The sequence below is a fragment of the Myxocyprinus asiaticus genome, chromosome 21 (assembly GCF_019703515.2).
Source record: "Myxocyprinus asiaticus isolate MX2 ecotype Aquarium Trade chromosome 21, UBuf_Myxa_2, whole genome shotgun sequence".
NCBI classification, from domain to species: domain Eukaryota; kingdom Metazoa; phylum Chordata; class Actinopteri; order Cypriniformes; family Catostomidae; genus Myxocyprinus; species Myxocyprinus asiaticus.
In genome coordinates, this window is record NC_059364.1 from 19,920,850 (window position 1) to 19,941,300 (window position 20,451).

Consider the following 20,451-nt stretch of genomic DNA (forward strand, 5'->3'; position numbering starts at 1 on the left):
AATCAACAAAGAGAGTCAAAACAGACTGGCAACTGCAATATCAGCGTCTGGTAAGATACTCACCTTAATTTCTCTGCTCAGTTTATGTCATAATTATATTTATCATTTAATTGGGTTTATTATAAGCAGCCACTACTATAAATTTGAATTTATAATGTAGGCTATAACTAATAAATTACAATTAAATTAAATATTTTTTTAAAATATATATATATGTTTTTTTAATTATAATAATTTTAAATTTAAACTGATAAAGTTTAAAAGCTACGTTCATTTTATCACCTAAATTATGTGTTTAACCTTCTGTAACGCCCACTTCTAGAAAACAGACACTCCCACCTCTGTAGTAAACACAGAGATCTTTAGTCCCGTCCGAATCAGTACATGAAATCTCAGATGTTGTGTGATAATAATTCTAACTCAAGTGTTGTTTAGAAAACGAATCCCGTCCGAATAGGGCTAATGAATCACTTATTTTGGAAGTGTCCTAAAGTGCAAGTCTTTTGGAGAGAGCTAGAGAACAAATATTTACAAAAAGAAGCCAATATTGTTTTTAATTTTAGTAACTGATGTAAAGTTAAAGTGTATTTCAATTGATAATGATTAAAATGTAGTATGTGATTGCATTATTATGGCTCGTTGTTATTATATACATAATGTTAAATGGACTGAAAAAATACCTGTATTTGAACAATTTAAAATTAAAACAGATTTTGTAACGATATCTAAAAGTAAAAATATAATACTATTTGATCTAATGTTTTCTGCCCTGAAACCTGTGTTGCCTGTGCACACATGATCACAACCACAGATAAAGTTAACATTTATTGTTTAATTGTTTTTTTGTTTTTTTCATAATATGCTGCTTTAATGGGCTTCATGAAAATGCTGTAAGTCATGCTTTTCATCTTAAATAAATGTAAGCTTCAATCTTATGTAAAGTCCTTCAGATGCCCCTGGAGCTCAAAAAACATTGTTCTTGCTCTATACAGTATAGAGGTGAAACTATAAAGTATGGAGATCTGCCAAAAGAATAAATACGTCGATATATGTCCACCCACACCCACACACACACACCCACACACACACACACACACGCATATATATATATATATATATATATATATATATATAAAATGTGTGTGTGTGTGTGTGTGTACTAATTTTCCTCTTATTTTAATTTATTAATGAATAATTATGTTTGTATTTATTGTTATTTAAAAAATTTTTTTTGGTTATTTATTTCTGTAGGATTTCCACATGAATGTATTCAAGCCTTATCAAAGTGCACCATGAGCGCGGGGACTTTTATTCTACTCTCATTATACTACGTCACTGAGATATTGCGCGCACACCGTGAAGGTGCATGTACTACGTTGAGGTGTTTCGAAACTTATACCTGACGTTAACTAATCGAACCAGCTTGAGTGAAAACATTTAAACACTATTAAAGAGACCAGAAAGGCATTCTTAGTTGCTCTCCTGCAGTTGTTTGAAAGCTTCTACAGCCTTTGCGTGTATTATGGACGGAACTGTGGAGAAAGTTCGTGTGGATGGGTCCGCGCGAGGCTTCACAAGTGCTTTCAGCGGAGACGAGAGCCGTGACACTGACCACAGCGAGTCACATACTGACGACGAGGTACGCTCAATCAAAATAGATTTTAGAATTATTATTTTAACTTATTTACAACCTTTTTTTATATATAGACCAGCCATATTTATTTACAAGGATGTTCTTACACACTAATTCCTCCTGTTTGTTTAAAGCGCTCCTTGCCTCTCAGGGAATTTTATCCCTATATCCGCTGTGCCCTCTGCAATGGATTTTTCATTGATGCCACTACCATCACAGAGTGTCTTCACACTTGTAAGCCCACCTTAACTGAGTTACAATTGATTTGTAGGTCATAAGCCATGATTTACTACGATGTTTTGTCTTACACACGTTTATTTAACTAGTGCTCTATGTTCCTCCTCACAGTTTGTAAAAGCTGCATAGTCAAGCACTTTTTCTACAGCAACAGGTGTCCAAACTGCACTATTGTAGTGCATCAGACACAGCCACTGTACAATATAAGGTAGCTTATTTACTCTTTTCTTTTTTTATTATTATTATTTCAAAACATGCTTGAGAGTAGTAGAATGTTCTTGTCAACTTAAACCTTGCCAGCTGTAGTGTAATTTCTTTTTCATAATGTAATCACTGTGAATAGGAGGATATAATGTTGTTTACTAGTTTAGAGATGCTTCCCACTAGAGAGTTAGTCTAGCTGTTATGTTCAGGACCATCCCTTGTGTCTAATTACTGCTACTGTGAGCGGTCTCACATTTGTCCCGGGGCCCTAAGGGATTCTTATGTTGTTTAGTGTTTAATTACTGATAATTTGTAGCTTGGTTGTCATGCCCGGTGTCCAATTTCATCCTTCTTTCTTTAAGACCTGACAGACAATTGCAAGACATTGTTTTCAAGATGATTCCATATTTGGAAGAAAGTAAGTGGACTTTATATTTAAGTCATTCAATTCATTTTTTGGCCCATAACTCAGTTCGTCTTTTAAGTTATACTTAAAGGAATATTCTGGGTTTAATACAAGTTAAGCTCAATCGACAGCATGGTGTTGATTACCACAAAAATTTCTTTCTAATCATCCCTCCTTTTCCTAAAAAAACTGGGTTCCAGTGAGGCACTTACAATGGAAGTGAATGGTGCCAGTCCGTACATTTTAAAATACTCACTGTTTCAAAATTATAGCCACGAGACATAAACAAAAATGTGTGTTAACGTGATTTTAGTGTGATAAAATCACTTACTAATCTTTTCTGTGTAAAATTATATACATTTTTACCACTTTGTTGCCATGACAATGTAATGCTGTAAATCCTAAAACCAGTGGTGGATTTCGGCATGGGCGACATGGGGTGGGTGGGTGGTGTGGTGGCGGCACGAGGCACCCCCCCCCCTCCCCTCCCCCGGTCAACAACTTAGGGGGCGTGTTGAAGCAGTTTTCACCCAAGGCGCCATACAATCACCTGCCCCCCCCCAATACAAGCTAGAACCGCTACTGCCTAAAACAACTGTAAAAATGCCAATTTAAACAACTCTACAGCTCAAATAACACAAGCTTAAACAGAAGAATTAATGTAAGTGCTTTTATTAAATTATAAGCTTCACATTTCTGCCTTTAAACCCTCAAAAACTGGCCCCGTTCACTTCCATTGTAAGTGCCTCACTGTTACTCAGATTTGTGAAGAAAAGGAGGGAAATACATTTTTGTGGTATATTTTTCTTGTGAGAAACATTTAACAGAAAAAAAATCTTTTTTTCTCTCTCTCAAGATGAAAGGTCACGAATATGTGAATTTTATAAACAAAGGGGGCTTGAAGTTCCAAAGCCAGGTTGGTTCCCATGAAGTTCATCACCATTTACTGATGTTTCTTATTGAATGGTCATTGTGTATGCCTTTAGTACATAATAAAATAGACTATTTTACTGGTGCTGTGGAATATATGAGATTTGAATCTGCTTATGAGGTGGTCCTTGTCTTTTTTTTATTGCAGTGGCAGTGCCAGCCATAGGCCCAGTGAAGCCACCTCCGAAACACAGGAAAGACTATATGCCTCAGTCTGTTTTCACTATTCCCTCAGAGTTAGATGTATCTCTGATGTTGGAGTTTGTAGGGTCAGTAATGTTTTTTTTTTGCAACTGTGTATACATCAGTGACATGATTTAGTTACTAGTGCTTAATCAACTTTCAAACTATAATGAAAATTAAATTTTCTTTGCCTCTGAAATGACTTTGCATTTCGGCTGACATCACCAAGCTCTATCATTTTTCAACCCTTTCCCGTCCTGTCACCTGTCATATACAGGCAACGCAAAGCTAGCTGCACTGGCAAATTCTAGCATGTAACGGCCATTTTTCACGATCCATTAAATTCCCGATAGATGAAATCAATCAGTCTTGCCATACAATTTTTTTTTTTGTTGAATATCCTGTTTCACTCTGAAATATGTCACATTACAGAGGTAAAATGGGCTGCGAATGTTGTTTAAAAAAATGTTTGGTGGGATGTTATTTTATCCATTTAGAATTGTTTGGATTGTAAAAAAATCCATACCATAATGGAGCCAGATTCACAAAATTAAGAGTGAATCATGCCATTCACCGAAAAGGAAAGTAATTTCAGAAGCAGATCAAGTTATTATATTTTGATAAAAGATTATGAAGACAAACATTTTTTAATTTGGAATAATGTGCACTGATGAATCGTTTACAAGCCAGAAACGCAAATTAAGAAAGTCAGTAGGATCGGTTTTGATTTGATGCTGTGAAGTAGGTTATGTAATGCATGTCACCACTAGATGGAGCTAATCCCAAAAAACAAAAAAAAAAGTCTTGACCTGTTGTGCTGAGGCCATGTGCTGCTGTCTTGGTTGAAAATAAAACTGAAAATCCCCATCTTAAAGGAATATTCCGGGTTTTATACAAGTGAAGCTGAATCGACAGCATTTGTTGCATAATTTTGATTACCATAAAAATAATTTTGACTTGGCCCTCCTTTAAAAAAAAGGCAAAAATCTGGGTTCCAGTGAGGCACTTACAATGGAAGTGAATGGGGGCCCAATCCGTAAACGTTAAAATACTCACTATTTAAAAATTATAGCCACAAGACTTAAACAATATGTGTGTTAACATGATTTTAGTGTGGAAGTTATAGCCAATTTTACAACTTTGATGCCATGACTGTAAAAATGCCAATTTAAACAACTTTACAGCTCAAATAATACATAAGTTAAAATAGAATAATTAATGTTAGTGCTTTTATAAATTTATAAGCTTCACATTTCTGTCTTTAAACCCTCCAAAAATTTGCCCTATTCACTTCAATTGTAAGTTCCTCACTGTAACCTCAATTTTTTCTTTTTTCTTTTAAAGAAAAGGAGGGACGAGTTGAAATTATTTTTTGTGGTAATCAACATTATGCCACAAATGCTGTCGATTGAACTTAACTTGTATTGAACCCGGAATATTCCTTTACATTTTTTATTACGGAGACAAAAATGTGTTCTGTACTTTTTCATCTGTTTTTTTATTTATTTTTTTACATCTTTGATTTACAGAGCCGAACAGGGCATTGAGAATTATAAGGTAATGTTCGCATTTTCTCAGTTAATTTAAATTTATATATACACACTACTGGTCAAAAGTTTTGAAACACTTGACTGAAATGTTTCTCATGATCTTAAAAATATTTTGATCTGAAGGCGTATGCTTAATTGTTTGAAATTAGTTTTGTAGACAAAAATATAATTGTGCCACCATATTAATTTATTTCATTATAAAACTAAAATGTAATTAAAAAAATTTTTTTTTAATTGATGACTTGGATCAAATAATAAAGAAAAGCAGCCAATAAGTGCCCAACATAGATGGGAACTCCTTCAATACTGTTTAAAAAACATTCCAGGTTGATACTTCAAGAAGTTGGTTGAGAAAATCTCAAGAGTACATGTCTGCAAATTCTAGGCAAAGGGTGACTACTTTGAAGATGCTAAAATATAACACAGTTGTAATTTATTTTGGATTTTGTTTAGTCACAACATAATTCCCATAGTTCCATTTATTTTATTCCATAGTTTTGATGACTTTACTATTATTCTAAATGTGAAAAATAAAATAATAAAGAATGAGTAAGTGTTTCAAAACCTTTGACTGGTAGTGTATATATTTTTAATAAGAGTGGAACACCTTTTTTGTTCTGTACCCATACAACCAATATCATGTTTCTAACATATAATGTGGCAAATATGTAGATAATATTAAAGCAAATTGCAGTATTATTGTGCTTATGAAATATAAACTGGGAATGTTTATTGCTTTTGTGTAGAATTGAGATGATAATTGTGGTGTAGGCCTGCTGAATTTTATTTTTTAATGTTGACTATATTTTCACCACCAAGCCCCTCGAGAGGAAGTATGTGCGTGTCTCAGGGGAAGCTACTGTTCGCCATGTGGAGCTCTTTATCAGGAGGAAGATGGAGCTGAGCCCAAATTGCAAGGTGCAATACAGTAACAGATTATTTTCCTCTCGCCCACAGTTTTTTGGACGCCACAATTTTACCACATTCTGAATCATAAACCACTGTAGCATCAAGGGTAAGGTCTTGCTATTAAACAGGTTGTTTTTCACTAAAGCAGAGAGATAAATCCTTGCTCAGAGTATATGTCAGGTGGACACCCCCCTACTGGGTCAGACGCTCAATAAATAAAACTGACAGGACTGGTAAAATGAACCAGACACCATCCTTCACACAGAGGAAAGAGATGCATTTGATGGGGGGAAAAAAAAATCTCCTTTTCTGTCTTGAGCAAAATCAGTCAGTCTTTAGAGACAGCTGTTGCTGTTTCCAGCATAAGGTCATGTTAAGAGTGTTGAAAGAAATGATGTTATTAAGATGTCCCCTTTCTCTTTCAACACTTCAGTGACTTCCTGTCACACTTCACAATCCTGCCATGTTGCTGTTTAATTAGTTTCCCCTAATCCCAATTCTGGATAAGGATTTGAGTCCTTGAAAAGGACCAGGACTCAGTCAAGCATAGAAATAGCTTTCTGCGCTTGTGAATAATACTGGATCTGTTAAAGAAGAAAATCTAAAGCGATATTTTTCATATTTATTTTATTCAGTTTTAACTACTACAGACAGAGACACCCGCCACCAGTTTGAGAGACTCATGCATATTCAACCTCTAACCCGCACAGAAAGTTAAATCCTATTTAGGATGAAGGACCTATTGGCATATACATATACGCAAGGCCCAAAATTAACTTTATGCCGAGTGAATTGGGAAAATTACCAGTCATTAATAATCCTTACTGGCCATAAAAGTATTTTGCATTATTGTTTTATTAAAAAATATTCTTTCCCGGAGAAAATTAGCAATACACATCCTGTGATGGTAAATTCTTGACTTGTTTTTTTAGTAGATGGTTTGTATGTATAGATTTGTATTGCTCATGTTGCTTACATCAGCAATGTTCAGACAGTCATTCTTACAGTTCGATTAAACCATGTATTAGGATGATAACTCGCAAAAGTTTTTAATTTCAACCCTGCATATGCATATATAGAGTAACATTGTTAATTGTTTTTATGCATACAAATGATGTGGGCAATAAATGTAGTGGCTTTTGAAAGTTAAGCACAAAATTGTGGCATATGCAGCAGTAATTAGTGAAGGCAGGTTGCATGTTGTAAAGCTAAACAACCGTACCTGGATTACTGGCTTAAGGTATTTTTCTGGCGCCCTGTCTCTCAGTCTTGATTAGCTAAGACTAATCTGGCACAGCACTGAGCCTCTCATAGTTCCAGGGACATCTGCAAAGATAAAGGAGGAAGATAGATGAGGGTTTTGTATGCTGTGCTCCAGGAGAGTCTGCTGTGCCTAACTGTTCATACTAGACTCTAAAAATTGTCTAATCATGTTGGGAATAGACTAGAGGCTATATTGTATGTACATATGGAGGCTTAAAGTGCATTTCAGTCTGATGTTTTAGGGTCACTGTGGAAAAAGTCAAGTCATTGCACTCTTCTGTAAGTTTGACTCCACCGGTACCCAGTGTGATTCAACATAACGTTGAGCTCTTATTAGTGGTGTTTGCTAAGTCAAGCATCACTATTTCTATTTGTTTGAACAAGCTCTTAACCCTAAGGTGGATAACTCATCCCACACCATTTAACTCAATTCATGCATTTTTTTGAGAAAAGGTGTGCTATTACTTTTCTTAGCAATCTGATTTATGATTTTTGCCTGATGGACAATAAAATTGGTTTAAAAAAAACAAAACATAGATTTGCATTTAAGGAAGGTCCCATGCCTTATCTAGTGGCAAGAATCATGGCAACAAGTTTTGTGTGGACAAGCACCACTCGTATTTTTTTTTTTTTTTACGTAATAAAGTTAGTTGAATGTCTGTACCTAACAGATTTTGAATCAATTGAAAATTCCATCAGAAGTTCTGAAAATATGACGGTAGGCAAAGATGTAATTTTGTGTACATGAACATTATATGTAAAAATTGGATTGCTTTTTTTAGCACTACAGTTAATTATTTGCATCTTTGGCAGGTTGATGTTGTATGTGGAGAGCATCTTCTTGAGCGATACCAGTCTTTGAGAGAAGTTTGTAACACCGTAGGAAAAAATGCATTGCAGGTGGGTGTCTGATAAAACATACTGCAATGCAAGTGGTAAAAGCTCTGTTTTTTTATTCACTTCCATAAGGATGCACTTCATGATGATCACATCCCCACATCTAAATAATGAACTTGTACATGAATACATTATACTCATACATATTGCAATAAGCACCCGGTGGCATGAAACCCCTTAAGTTGAGAAAACCCTTAGTTACAATAGTAAGTGTATTGTCACTTAGGGTTTTCTTAGTTTATGGGCTTTCTTGCAACCAGGCTGTACCTCAGTGCACTGATAGAAAATTGTGTAAGGTTAACTTATGCTTTACACCCTCCAGAACACTATAAAGTGTAAACTTTTAAGTTTAATGGATCTTTTAGAGATGCTCCCAGAACGCAAGATATGGAGAAAGTTACATTTAAGGGGTGTACATACAGGAAGCTTTTTTGAATTCAGAAAGGGCTAACATAATGCAGGGAACTTGACACACACATTTTTTTTTTCTACCAATTTGGAATGCCCAATTCCCACTACTTAGTAGGTCCTCCTGGTGGCGCGGTTACTCACCTCAATATGGGTGGCGGAGGACAAGTCTCAGTTGCCTCCGCTTCAGAGACAGTCAGTCCGCGCATCTTATCATGAGGCTCGTTGTGCATGACACCGCAGAGACTCCTCCATGTGGAGGCACATGCTACCCTCCGCGATCCACACACAACTTACCACGTGCCCCATTGAGAGCGAGAACCACTAATCGCGACCACGAGGAGGTTACCCTATGTGACTCTACCCTCCCTAGCAACCGGGCCAATTTGGTTGCTTAGGAGACCTGGCTGGAGTCACTCAACACACCCTGGATTCAAACTCGTGACTCCAGGGGTGGTAGTCAGCGTCAATACTCGCTGAGCTACCCAGGCCCCCACTTGAGACACATTTTAAAGTTTTAAATCTTGACCTGTTGTCTTAAAATATAAAGCTCATGGAAAAACAGTGAGACACCATATAACGGACAAAGATCTGTCTGTCTGACCAGAATATCACGTCTTTTAAAAATGTACAGGAACAGTTGCAGGTGAACTGCCAAGATGCAGTCATTCACAGAGCATTATCTATGGATAAGTGGCAGATATAAATAATGTCTGAGTGTACAGTTTTTTTATATTTATTTATTTATACCTTTAGTTTACCAGGTTATTCTCTTGAAATTAATATATTTTTTCTGAGAGAGAAATTGCCAAAATGACATCATAAAACGTAACAAGGAAAAACAAGAACACAAATACTGTACATAAAAAAATATTTTAAAATTACATTGACTATAAAATAAAACACTGACACTGGCCAAAATTGCTGTTTTAAAAGTCTTTGACTTTAGTCCAAAATACATTTAAATTTGAATGAAAAGTGTTGCAAGATATGTGGGCAACAGATGTATAAGTGCTTTATAAATAAAGGTGTACAAATGAGACGTACAAGCAGAGAGGGCCATTCAACATTTGCATACAGGATACAATGATAAGTTAAACCTCCACATCCAGCAATACATTTTAACACATCATGGTAAACTGTATCAAGCATCTGCAATGAAGAAACACTAGCAATCCTGTAGCAGCTACAAGTTTCTTTCCTAAAATAGAAACCCAACCTAACTCTCAGTATCTTACTCTCAAACTGAGATTTCATACTGAACCTAACTCTCAGTATGTAACAATACATTATCTGAACCATAATGTAAAGTGTTAGCTTTGCGCAATTACTGTCTCACTCTCTTCACACAGCATTTCATTAGAGACCCTTACCTAGAGCCTAAAGTGTTGCTGTCTCTAAAAATAGAATTTTACACCAAAAATGTGTGGTTGAAAATGTTTGTGCTTTTTTCCCCTATTCTCTGCCATTTCCGTTGTATTAATGTCGCAGTAGAGTGCCTTGATAAGCGCAGTTCTATTTGGTGTTTTGACATTTTCTATTGAAACAAAGTAAGAGCTCGACATGTCGAGCGTCTCATCCCTTTTTAGAAAAAAGCCAGTAGGCTTTAATTTACAGCCACACACTTATACCCCTTTCCACCTCCATGCTAATGGCTGAGCCCTTTTACCGGGGTAACTAAAAACCAATCTCAATACCGGCCTTATTTTCCACTGACTTGAAAACCGAATGATGATCTAACTGACAACATTAATAAACAACCAGCCCAAAAACGTACACAGCACATCACATCCTTTGCTTAGGATGAGTCTGGACACATTGTGCAAGTCCAATCCAGATGAATTAGAAACAATCATGTTAAAGATCACAAGATTTCAAAGTTTTGAATCACTATACTCTAAATATAAAGAATTGGTTGTTTGAAGTATGAAACAGGGAGGGTAACAGATGAAAATACACCTCACCATCACTGCATTAGCAGCTTCGACAAATATGCAAAAAAAATAAAGAAATAACAAAATGCATGGATGAATCATTCACATCAAGACCAGTAATATGCATTAAGAAAATAAAAAGGATCAGTTTTGATTTCATGCTGACATTTAAGGATTTTGCAAGAGCCTATTTCTATTACTACATTCATCATGGATGTGCAGTAATTTTTTGCCCTCTCAGGGAAAGTGAAATCGCAGAACACCGTGTATTTGATAGACAGGAAATTAGCGTTACAATTTCATACTCAGAAATCCATTGTGTTTAGTCAGTCATCAAAATGTTATTTCTTTGTAATTTATATTTTGTAGTCTTGGATTCCAACATTTATTATTCTCTTCCTTTAGAATGGCATGTTGGTTTTGCAGTTTGGACTGGTGCTGCCTGCTTAGTGATGAGAGAAGTTACAGAAAGACCAACTACTGTGAAAACCGCAAACTACAGTGCATAGCGATTTCATTTCAAGGGCTAAACTGAACTTTATCATAAAGATGACCTATGCAAAGATTCTTTGTCTTCCTGGTTGCCTTCTACTCAAAAAGCAAAATGAACAAGATGCCAGCATTGATTCAGCACATGCACTTAGAAACTGCGATGAACACTGTAATGGGTTATTTTCAGCAATTACTCTCTGATTGAACAATTGTTGCTATCATTTTCACATCCTCAATCTTTCTTTTGATGTTGTTTTATACCTCTGCAAATGCAGGAAAACAAAGCAATCATTTTGTTCTGTGTTTTAGAGGACTTCATATTTGAGATGCATTTTATTGCTTTAAAATTTCAGTTCTAGGTCAGATCTATTGTGGTTCTAACAGACAAATAGAAAACTGTAATTTGAAGAAAAAAAAAGATAACACTAAACATTGTACGTGAGTTATTAGGTTTCTCAATTTGTGAGCATCTGTGAAAGTATGAAAGGGGTTCATTGTCACCATTCAACTGTTCCAGAGGTGTTTAAGTCTTTCGGGTTGTTGTCTTTTGTTTGATGTAAATCTTTTTGTGCTTATTGAGCCATGATTTGGATGGTTACAGGGCCTTTTGAGGACAAAAGTCCTTGAAATATATGTTTTTATGTCTGCTGCAACATTGAAGTGAAACGTGTTTCATTTAATAAAACAGCATTTACTTAAGTCTGTGCTTGGCCAGACAGACCTCATTGCATATGTATGTTATGCAAATATGACACCCTTTTTCACTTAGTCTTTTTTTTGTGAAATGTAATCCTTTATGTTTTGCGAAATAATGTATGCCTTACTTTAGTTTACTGTTTGTAAAATGTTGATATTGGTATGAAAGGCTTATTGTCTACACTGAATTGTACATTGTGTACATTGACCTTAGTGTTATTCACATCAAATGCAATACTAGTCACCTGTAGGAGATTTTTTACTCAAGCCATTCTCACGAAATGCTCTGGAGAGACATAGTGAAAGAGTGAGCGGAGGGTTTGAAAGAGTGTCTGTAGAGACTGTAGAAATCGGTTTCCAAGGTAACTGCCTCCACTACCCTGCATGATTTCACCTGTCTGCAAGCCACATTAAATGAATGTCCTTTTGATTTAGATGTGACAACATCACAGTGCAGGATCAAAGTAAAAAAAAGAAATGTTCAAATCGGGGCCTGGAATCCAGGGCGTGCTGAGTGACTTAACATGCCACGTGATAAGATGCGTAAATTGACTGTCTCAGGCGGAGGCAACTGAGATTTGTCCTCCACCACCCGGAATGAGGCGAGTCACTACGCCACCACCAGGACTTAAAGCACATTGGAAATTGGGCATTCCAAATTGGAGAGAAAAATGAAAAAAAAAAAAAAAAAAAACTGGGGCCTGGGTAGCTCAGCAAGTTCGAGTCCAGGGCGTGCTGGTTGATTCCAGTCAGGCTTCCTTAGCAACCAGTTGGCCCGGTCTCTAGGGTGGGTAGAGTCACGTTGGGTTAACCTCCTCGTGGTCGCTATAATGTGGTTCTCGGTGGGGCGCATGGTGAGATGTGCGTGGATGCAGCGGAGAATAGCGTGAAGCCTCCACACACGCTAGGTCTCTGCGGTAACGTGATCAACAAGCCATGTGATAAGATGCGTGGATTGACTGTCTCAGATGCGGAGGCAATTGAGATTCGTCCTCCACAACCTGGATTGAGGCGAGTCACTATGCCACTACGAGGACTTAAAGTGCATTGGGAATTGGGCATTCCAAATTGGGGAGAAAAACAAAATTGTTCAAATCAAAGCACAAAAGAACTATTGCTTTTTTAATGTTCTGAAAGTGGGAATATACACTTACTGAGCACTTTATTAGGAATACTATGGTCCTAATAAAGTGCCTGACGTGATCTACAGTTGTACAGAGGGGTCATCTGAGTTACTGTAGCCTTTCTGTCAGCGAGAACCGGTCTGGCCATTGTCCGTTGACCTCTCTCATCAAGGCATTTCCATCCGCAGAACCTCCACTCACTGGATGTTTTTTGTTTTTGGCACCATTCCGAATAAATTCTAGAGACTGTTGTGCGTGAAAATCCCAGGAGATCAGCAATTACAGAAATACTTAAACCAGCCCATCTGGCACCAACAATCATGCCACAGTCGAAATCACAGAGATACAATTTTTCCCCCATTCTGATGGTTGATGTGAACGTTAACGGAAGCTCCTGACTTGTATCTGTATGATTTTGTTCATTGCACTGCTGCCACACCACTGGCAGATTAGATAATCTTATGATTAAGTAGGTGTACATGTGTTCCTAATAAAGTGCTCAGTGAGTGTAATATATAAACTGATCATGAATGTGTCCAATTTCAAGTATCCCTATATATGACCTTGACCTTTGGTTTCATGTCCATTTTGGCATTGCATTACTCATTGGAATTTTAGAAATAGGAAAGGCCATCCTGGTAATTATCAAGGGAATTTACTGTCCATCTGACCTTTTGCCATTAGGACAATGAATCTTGAAAGGTCATCTGGCTATGTTTTTCAGTAAAGGACTGTCCTTCAGACCAATGTGAAGCAGAAGCCATGTGCCTGAGTGGAGTAACTAATCAGTCTTTAAATGATCTGTCTGTCGTGTGTGGAGAGAGAGAATCCATTAGCCTTAAAATTGAAGGTCACTTTTTTTTGCCATTGAGAACAAGCCAGTAAATACACTTTAAATGATTACATGTAGCTGTAATAGAATATTGTATACAAAAGGCCCAAACCACAAAGTTTAAACCACAATTTTATGGCTTTTGTGAATTCTTAGAATAGATAGCCATTAAGAGAAGTAAAGGATCAATCAAAGAACAAATTTGTGATACATGTTTATTGATTTGGTACAGAGAGTTCAGTGATGTTGGAAAGAGTGATGAATGAAAACAGACTAATCTAAACAAACATTACATTTAAATTAATGCTGTTGTTGTGGTTAAGGCATACATGTGGTACAGTTGATGTAAGATTCAGTGGTTTGGTCCCTTATTGAATCTATGCCATAGTGCTCTCCAACAAACTTACAAATGCATCCAAAATCACTGAATCAGTGTTAATGATGGTTCAATCTTGGTCATCCCTCTATATTAAGGTGTATATTTCTGGTCCTAAAATCATTAACAGGTCTAAAATACTATGTCTGAAACTACAACAATTAAGAAAAACAGGGAATGTGAGGTCTACATTCTGGTGTGTAAAACCAGCACACTGCAGATATGACTTTGAAACACTGTGTCACAGTAACAATATCTAAAAGTTTAATTGCAATGATAACCTAGTGGAAGTTTGCATCTTTTGGCAGTGTTTACTGTGCCAAACATTTAAACTGTTATTAAGCAATGGTGTAGAAATAGCAGTCTCCCTAAAGAGTGAAAGACAGTTGGAAAATAACTATAGAAGAACAGTTTTAATTCTCATAATGAATAATGTATGTCAGATTTCAACATTTTAATTAGAATTATTATCAACCGTATCACTCTTTTCTGCCTTCTTCTTAGCAGTGGTTTCCTCAATGTTTTCATCCCACTTGGCTGCTGTTTTAGATTTGGTTTGCCCCTCCTCCTCTTTCTCTTTTTTGGGATTGCGGGTTGGGGTAAAAGCAGGGCGACTCTGATACCCATAGCTGATGCTGGGTGTGCTGGCAAAAGTCAACCCAGAACTGAAGTGGGTTTCTTCACCCTCCAGTAGCTTTCTATGAGGACAATGACAAAGACTGATCAGTTTTATCATTAAAGGGAAAGTTCAACCAAAACTGAAAATTCTGCGATCATTCAATCCCACTCATATTGTACATGTTTACTTTCATCCATGGAACACAAATGGTGTCAGGCCTTAGTTACCATTCAATTTCATTGTATCTTTTATTTTCTATACAGTGAAAGTGAATGGTGACAGCATTCTGTATAACATCTCCTTTTGTGTTCCTTTAAATCACTGAAACCATACAGTCTTATTGATGTGAAAGGAATTCATTTTCATTCTTATCCATCAGTTCTCTAAATGTGTAATCAATGTGGTAAAACTGAATAACTGGTACTTTACCTGTATGCTGCAATTTCAATGTCTAATGCCATCTTGACATTCAAAAGGTCCTGGTACTCTCTGAGGTGACGAGCCATTTCACTCTTGGTATTCCTAAGTTCAAGATCCAGCTGCCCAATTGTTTCCTGTTTAATGTGATTGCAAAAAAATTAATTATATATTAACTCAAGCCTTAGCACAACATATTGTGTTTGGTCCTTCGTAAGATGACAGAAATGCCATATTAAAAAATTAATTGCACATTGTAAATACTAATACTATTCTCAAATTGTAAACAAACAAATAAAAAATGACTGAAGTTAAATTGTTTTACTATTCTTACTAGTTTTAATTAAATTACCATTACTCTCTAAACCCTAAAGCTGTCATTAATAGAAAACATTTAAATGGTCCTGATTACAGTACTTGAAATGTCACATTTTGGAATAATAACTAAAATATATATATTCTTTAAACTTTGGCTTCGAGTATTATCAAATGATCAAGTACAAAATTGCGGATGTGTGGAAAACCCATAAGCCCTTGCGCTTCAATAAAACTGAATGGTACAGTGGGGGCCAAAAATATTGGCACTCTTTGTAAATATGAGCAAAGAAGGCTGTGAAAAAAAATCTGCGTTGTTTATCCTTTTGATCTTCCATTCAGAAAATTCACAAAAATCTAACCTTAAATTGAAGTAAAACAATTGAAAGAGGGGAAATATCTCATTATTAAGTAAATATTTTGCTTCAAAACACGTTGGTCACAATTATTGGCACCCCTAGAAATTCTTATGAGTAAAATATATCTGAACTGTATTCTCATTCATATTTTACATTTTTTAGTACACCTGGGTGACTAGGAACATGAAATTGTTCAACCATGACTTCCTGTTTCACAGGGGTATAAATATGAGGTAACACAGGCCAAATTCCCTTAATCATCAATCACAGTGGGTTAGACTAAAGAATAAAGTTCTGATGTGTGGCAAAAGGTTGTTGAGCTTCACAAAATGGGAATTGGCTATAAGAAAATAGCCAAAGCATTGAAAATGGCCATTTCCACCATCAAGGCAATAATGAACAAGTTCCAATCAACTGAAGGTCTTAAGAATCCTCCTGGAAAAGGATGCGTGTTTATATTGTTTCCATGCACAGTGAGGAGGATGGTTCAAGTGGCCAAAGAATCTCCAAGGATCACAGCTGGAGAATTGCAGAAATTAGTTGGGTCTTGGGGTCAGAAAGTCTCAAAACAAAAAAATAATAATTCAGACATCACCTACATCACCACAATTTGTTTGGGAGGGTTTAAAAGAAGAAAAAAAAGCCTCTACTCTTATCCAACAACAAACTCAAGCATCTTCAGTTTGCCAGACACTACTGGAACTTCAAATGCAACAGGGTTCTATGGTCAGATGAAAAAAAAAAAAGAAGCTTTTTGGCAGCATACACCAGAGATGGGTTTGGTGCACACAGGGATGGATTACCCAATGCCCATGGTTAAATGTGGGGCTGGATTTTTAATATTGTGGGGCTGTTTGTCTGCCAGAGGTCCTGGACATCTTGTTTGGATACATGGCATAACGGACTCTATCAAATACCAACAGATAAAAAATCAAAACCTGGCAGCCTCTGCCAGAAAGCTTAAAATGGGCCCTGGCTGGATCTTTCAGCAGGACAATGATCCAAAACAAACATAAAAATCAACACAAAAATGGTTCACTGACCACAAAATCAAGGTTCTGCCATGGCCATCCCAGTCCCCTGACCTGAACCCCATAGAACATTTGTGGGATGAACTGAAGAGGAGAGTCCACCAACATGGACCTCTGAATTTGAAGGATCTGAAGAGATTCTGTATGGAGGAATGGTCTCAGATACCTTGCCAGGTGTACTCCAACCTCATTAGGCATTATAAGAGAAGACTCAGAGCTGTTATCTTGGCAAAGGGAGGTTGCAAAAAGTATTGAATAAAAGGGTGCCAATAATTATGGCCAATGCGTTCTGGAGAAAAATATTTATTTTATAATGAGATATAATGTTTCAATTGTTTTACTTAAATTAAATGTTAGATTTTTTTAGATTTATTTGAATGAAAGATCACAGCCTTCTTTGCTCATATTTACCAAGGGTGCCAATATTTTTGGCCACCACTGTATGTATGTTTGGTCAAAACAAGGGAACTTATGTAGACAAATAAATTTTTTTTAAAAATGTAAAAATGTATATAATTTTAATTCTTATGACTATTGTTGTTGTTTTATTGTAGCTTGTTAATAATTTTCATTTGTGTGAAGTCACAATTAGTGGTGATTAATGTTACCTCAGGTGAACTTGGAGCCTGTTAAATTTAAACCATTATTCTTTACTCAGTTATACTGTAAAAATGTGCAGATTTATGTACACTGAGAAGTACTGAGGAGAATCCAATGTACCCTATGGCTAACTGAGATTCCAGTCATAATTTCCTTTATACTGTATAAAACCTGCTATAACTCAATTTAAACAATTAAATAAAAATACGCTTTAATCACAGATGAGTTAAATTTACTTGTAACTAGTTAACATTACTTTAAAAAATTAAGTTCAGTTTACTTGAGCCAATAAAGTGTTTACTTAGAAAAAGCATTCAAACCCGATTGCCTCAAAAAAACCTAAGTAGGGTCAACTAATCAGATTTGACAGTGCATGAAGTAATCTTATTTGTTTATCTGTTGCACTGTTGACATTTCCATGATCACCTCAAATAACACCATTTAAATGAGCTCAGCACATAATGTCTGTACCTAAATTAGACTGTATTGGTTGTAAAAGCTGATGTGAACCTTGATCTCTTGGCATTCAGCACAAGGTGAAGCTAATCTGATTTTACAGAGGCACTTTTTCACTCTTAAAAGATTAAAGGTTATAGATCAGGTTACGTGACATATAGAGTACTACATATAGGTCTAAAGTAGCCAATTCATTTTAGTTTGAGGTTTGTTTGTTTTGTTGTTGTTTTTTATGAATTGGCTATTTCATCTGGAAGTTAGTGTTCCACATTTGGAAAGCATTTCTATTATATCAATATAAAAATAAAATGAGGATCTCTTTCAGGTTTCTGTCAGCAAGTGAAAGTGACCTTGCAGAAACCTCCCTCGCACAATCTTCTTTATCAAGAGAGTCTTAGTAGAATTAACCTCAGCCACCCGCGCGCGATTAGTTCAGCACCATGGACAGGGCACGTCCAGAAATACATGTTTCACTTATTCAAATGTTAAAAGGTCACTAATCACAGAGAATAATCTCAGCCCCAATAAGTGAAAGGACAAAAGACGCTCGGTTTTTGGCCCAAACTATTAAGTTATTTAAAAATGCCAAACAAAATCATTTGGGGTACTTACACCTCTGCTATGATGAATGTGTTTTTTAATTTCTGAGTGTAAAGTCATTTTGATACTTTTTCTGAGGCTTAAAGTCTAAAATGTGAAAAAGTGGTGTAACTGTCCGGAGTCGGTAATAATAATAATAATAATAATAATAATAATAATAATAATAAAAGTTTCATTAAAAGCTGAAATTCTTGAATAATAATAATAATAATTGGTTATTTTTATTTTTGTAAATAAGAAGTGAAACAATTTTTTGGTAAAATATTATTAATATTTTATGTTAATATTAATAAAAAAGTATATTTTGGCGGTTACACCACTTGACATCACATCGGACAATCCGATTTGTCAATGACCCATGTGGATACCTGATAACCTGCGATCTCGGCATTGTGTGCATCTTCCATCTCACGGATCTGTCGTTCAAGTGACTCGTTTGTGCCTCGCAAGGTTTCGATTTCGATGGTTTTCGACTGTAGTTGTCTTCTGTAATCGCTGATCTCCTCCCTCGTGGCTCTCATGGCCTCATTGGTTTTAGTGGCTTGCTCATTCAGACTGGCAAACTTTGATTTGTACCATTCCTCAGCAGACTGCAGGTTTTTAGACGCAATCGTTTCGTACTGCCCACGGATCTCTTTGAGAGCCGAAGTAAGATCAGGCTTAGACATCTCCACTTCCACAGATATCTGGGCAGCTTGGATCATACTCGTCAACTCCGCCACCTCTTCGTCATGTACCCTTCTCAGAAAATTGATTTCGTCCAAGAGGGACTCGACTCTTCTCTCCAGGTCCACGCGCACCATCGTGGCATCATCCACGTCCTTTTTGTAGGCTCTGAGAGTCTGCTCAGCCTCCTCTCGCACTCGGATCTCCTCCTCAAACTTGCCTCGAAGTTTCTGCAAGTCTTCTTCGATGTTGTCTCGCTCGATGAGAACATGAGACCTTTCACTGTTCGCCTCATCCAGCTGGGCGCGCAGATCTCTGATCTCTTGCTGGTAGAGGTCCGCGAGTCTAGAAGGCTCGTTCTGCCGCTGGCGCAGGGTCACCAGTTCGGTCTCCAGCACTTTATTCTGCTGCTCCAGATTGCGCACTTTCTCAATAAACGTGGCGAAGCGGTCATTGAGACCCTGCAGTTGTTCCTTCTCATTGGTTCGAATGATTTTAAACTCGTTATTTAACACAGATGTTTGTGAGAAATCCACGCTGTCGAAATGGACCGGTGAAAAGGAAGATGAGCGGCCCGATCTCTTGTAATAGCCCGCAGGAGACGCGCTGCTGCGGGAAAGAGAGAGAGACCTGAAACCGCTGGAAGACATGGAACTCCGTGAAGAGGCATTGCTCATTCTAGATGAGGAACCGGGAAAGCGAGGGGATTCCCCGAATATTTTTCTATAGGATGAGGACATGTAATGGTCTGACCCGTGGCTCATCTTCGAAACAACTGAGGGAGTCTAAAAATGGGTTTGCTTCTTATTATATAGGCTACCCAGCGGACTGTCCCAATCAACTCTTTCATGTTACTTCTAATGGTGACTATAAAGATTATAATAACCCTTCAGAGCTTTCAAACATTGATTTAGTTATGTTTTCGAACAGATTTGACAATATACTTACACGGAAATAACATTAAATAGGCTATCTTCTCAAGTGTTTTAAACGGCTAGATGGAACTGTCCGTGTTTGCGCAGTGCTGATTGGACCCGAAGTTCAACAGATAAATCCATTGTTGATTTAAGATCTTGTTTGGATTTCTTTATGGCTTAAAATATACACACACACACTACCGTTCAAAAGTTATATATATATATATATATATATAAACTCAGCAAAAAAAGAAACGTCCTCTCACTTTCAACTGCTTTTATTTTCAGCAAACTTAACATGTAAATATTTTACGAACATAAAAAGATTCAACAACTAAGACATAAACTGAACAAGTTTCACAGACATGTTACTAACAGAAATGGAATAATGTGTCCC

At 36.6% G+C, this 20,451-nt stretch overlaps 2 protein-coding genes across 2 annotated transcripts; one reads left to right on the forward strand and one right to left on the reverse strand.

Annotated features, from left to right (window-relative positions):
* Positions 1-1,361: 1,361 nt before the first annotated feature.
* LOC127412282 (polycomb group RING finger protein 6-like) lies at positions 1,362-13,497 on the forward strand. Its single transcript, XM_051648515.1, has 10 exons — positions 1,362-1,639; positions 1,768-1,867; positions 1,982-2,078; positions 2,437-2,492; positions 3,337-3,396; positions 3,559-3,679; positions 5,123-5,150; positions 5,963-6,061; positions 8,129-8,215; positions 10,960-13,497. Exons 1-10 carry the CDS (start codon positions 1,523-1,525, stop codon positions 11,002-11,004), a joined length of 810 nt encoding a protein of 269 aa, XP_051504475.1. The 5' UTR covers positions 1,362-1,522; the 3' UTR covers positions 11,005-13,497.
* A 31-nt stretch (positions 13,498-13,528) lies between these two features.
* On the reverse strand, positions 13,529-19,901 carry LOC127412281 (alpha-internexin-like). Its single transcript, XM_051648514.1, has 3 exons — positions 18,840-19,901; positions 15,123-15,247; positions 13,529-14,772 (listed from the first exon to the last, which is right to left on the reverse strand). The coding sequence occupies exons 1-3, from the start codon at positions 19,899-19,901 to the stop codon at positions 14,529-14,531; spliced, it is 1,431 nt and encodes a 476-aa protein (XP_051504474.1). The 3' UTR covers positions 13,529-14,528.
* Positions 19,902-20,451: the final 550 nt, after the last annotated feature.

Coding starts and splice junctions, on each gene's coding strand:
- LOC127412282 (XM_051648515.1), top strand. CDS start 1,523: ATGGACGGAACTGTGGAGAAAGTTCGTGTGGATGGGTCCGCGCGAGGC. Junction 6,062..8,128: donor AGCTGAGCCCAAATTGCAAG/GTGCAATACAGT, acceptor CATCTTTGGCAG/GTTGATGTTGTATGTGGAGA. Junction 8,216..10,959: donor TAGGAAAAAATGCATTGCAG/GTGGGTGTCTGA, acceptor CTCTTCCTTTAG/AATGGCATGTTGGTTTTGCA.
- LOC127412281 (XM_051648514.1), bottom strand. CDS start 19,901: ATGAGCCACGGGTCAGACCATTACATGTCCTCATCCTATAGAAAAATA. Junction 15,248..18,839: donor CCGAGATCGCAGGTTATCAG/GTATCCACATGG, acceptor CACATTAAACAG/GAAACAATTGGGCAGCTGGA. Junction 14,773..15,122: donor ATTGAAATTGCAGCATACAG/GTAAAGTACCAG, acceptor TTGTCCTCATAG/AAAGCTACTGGAGGGTGAAG.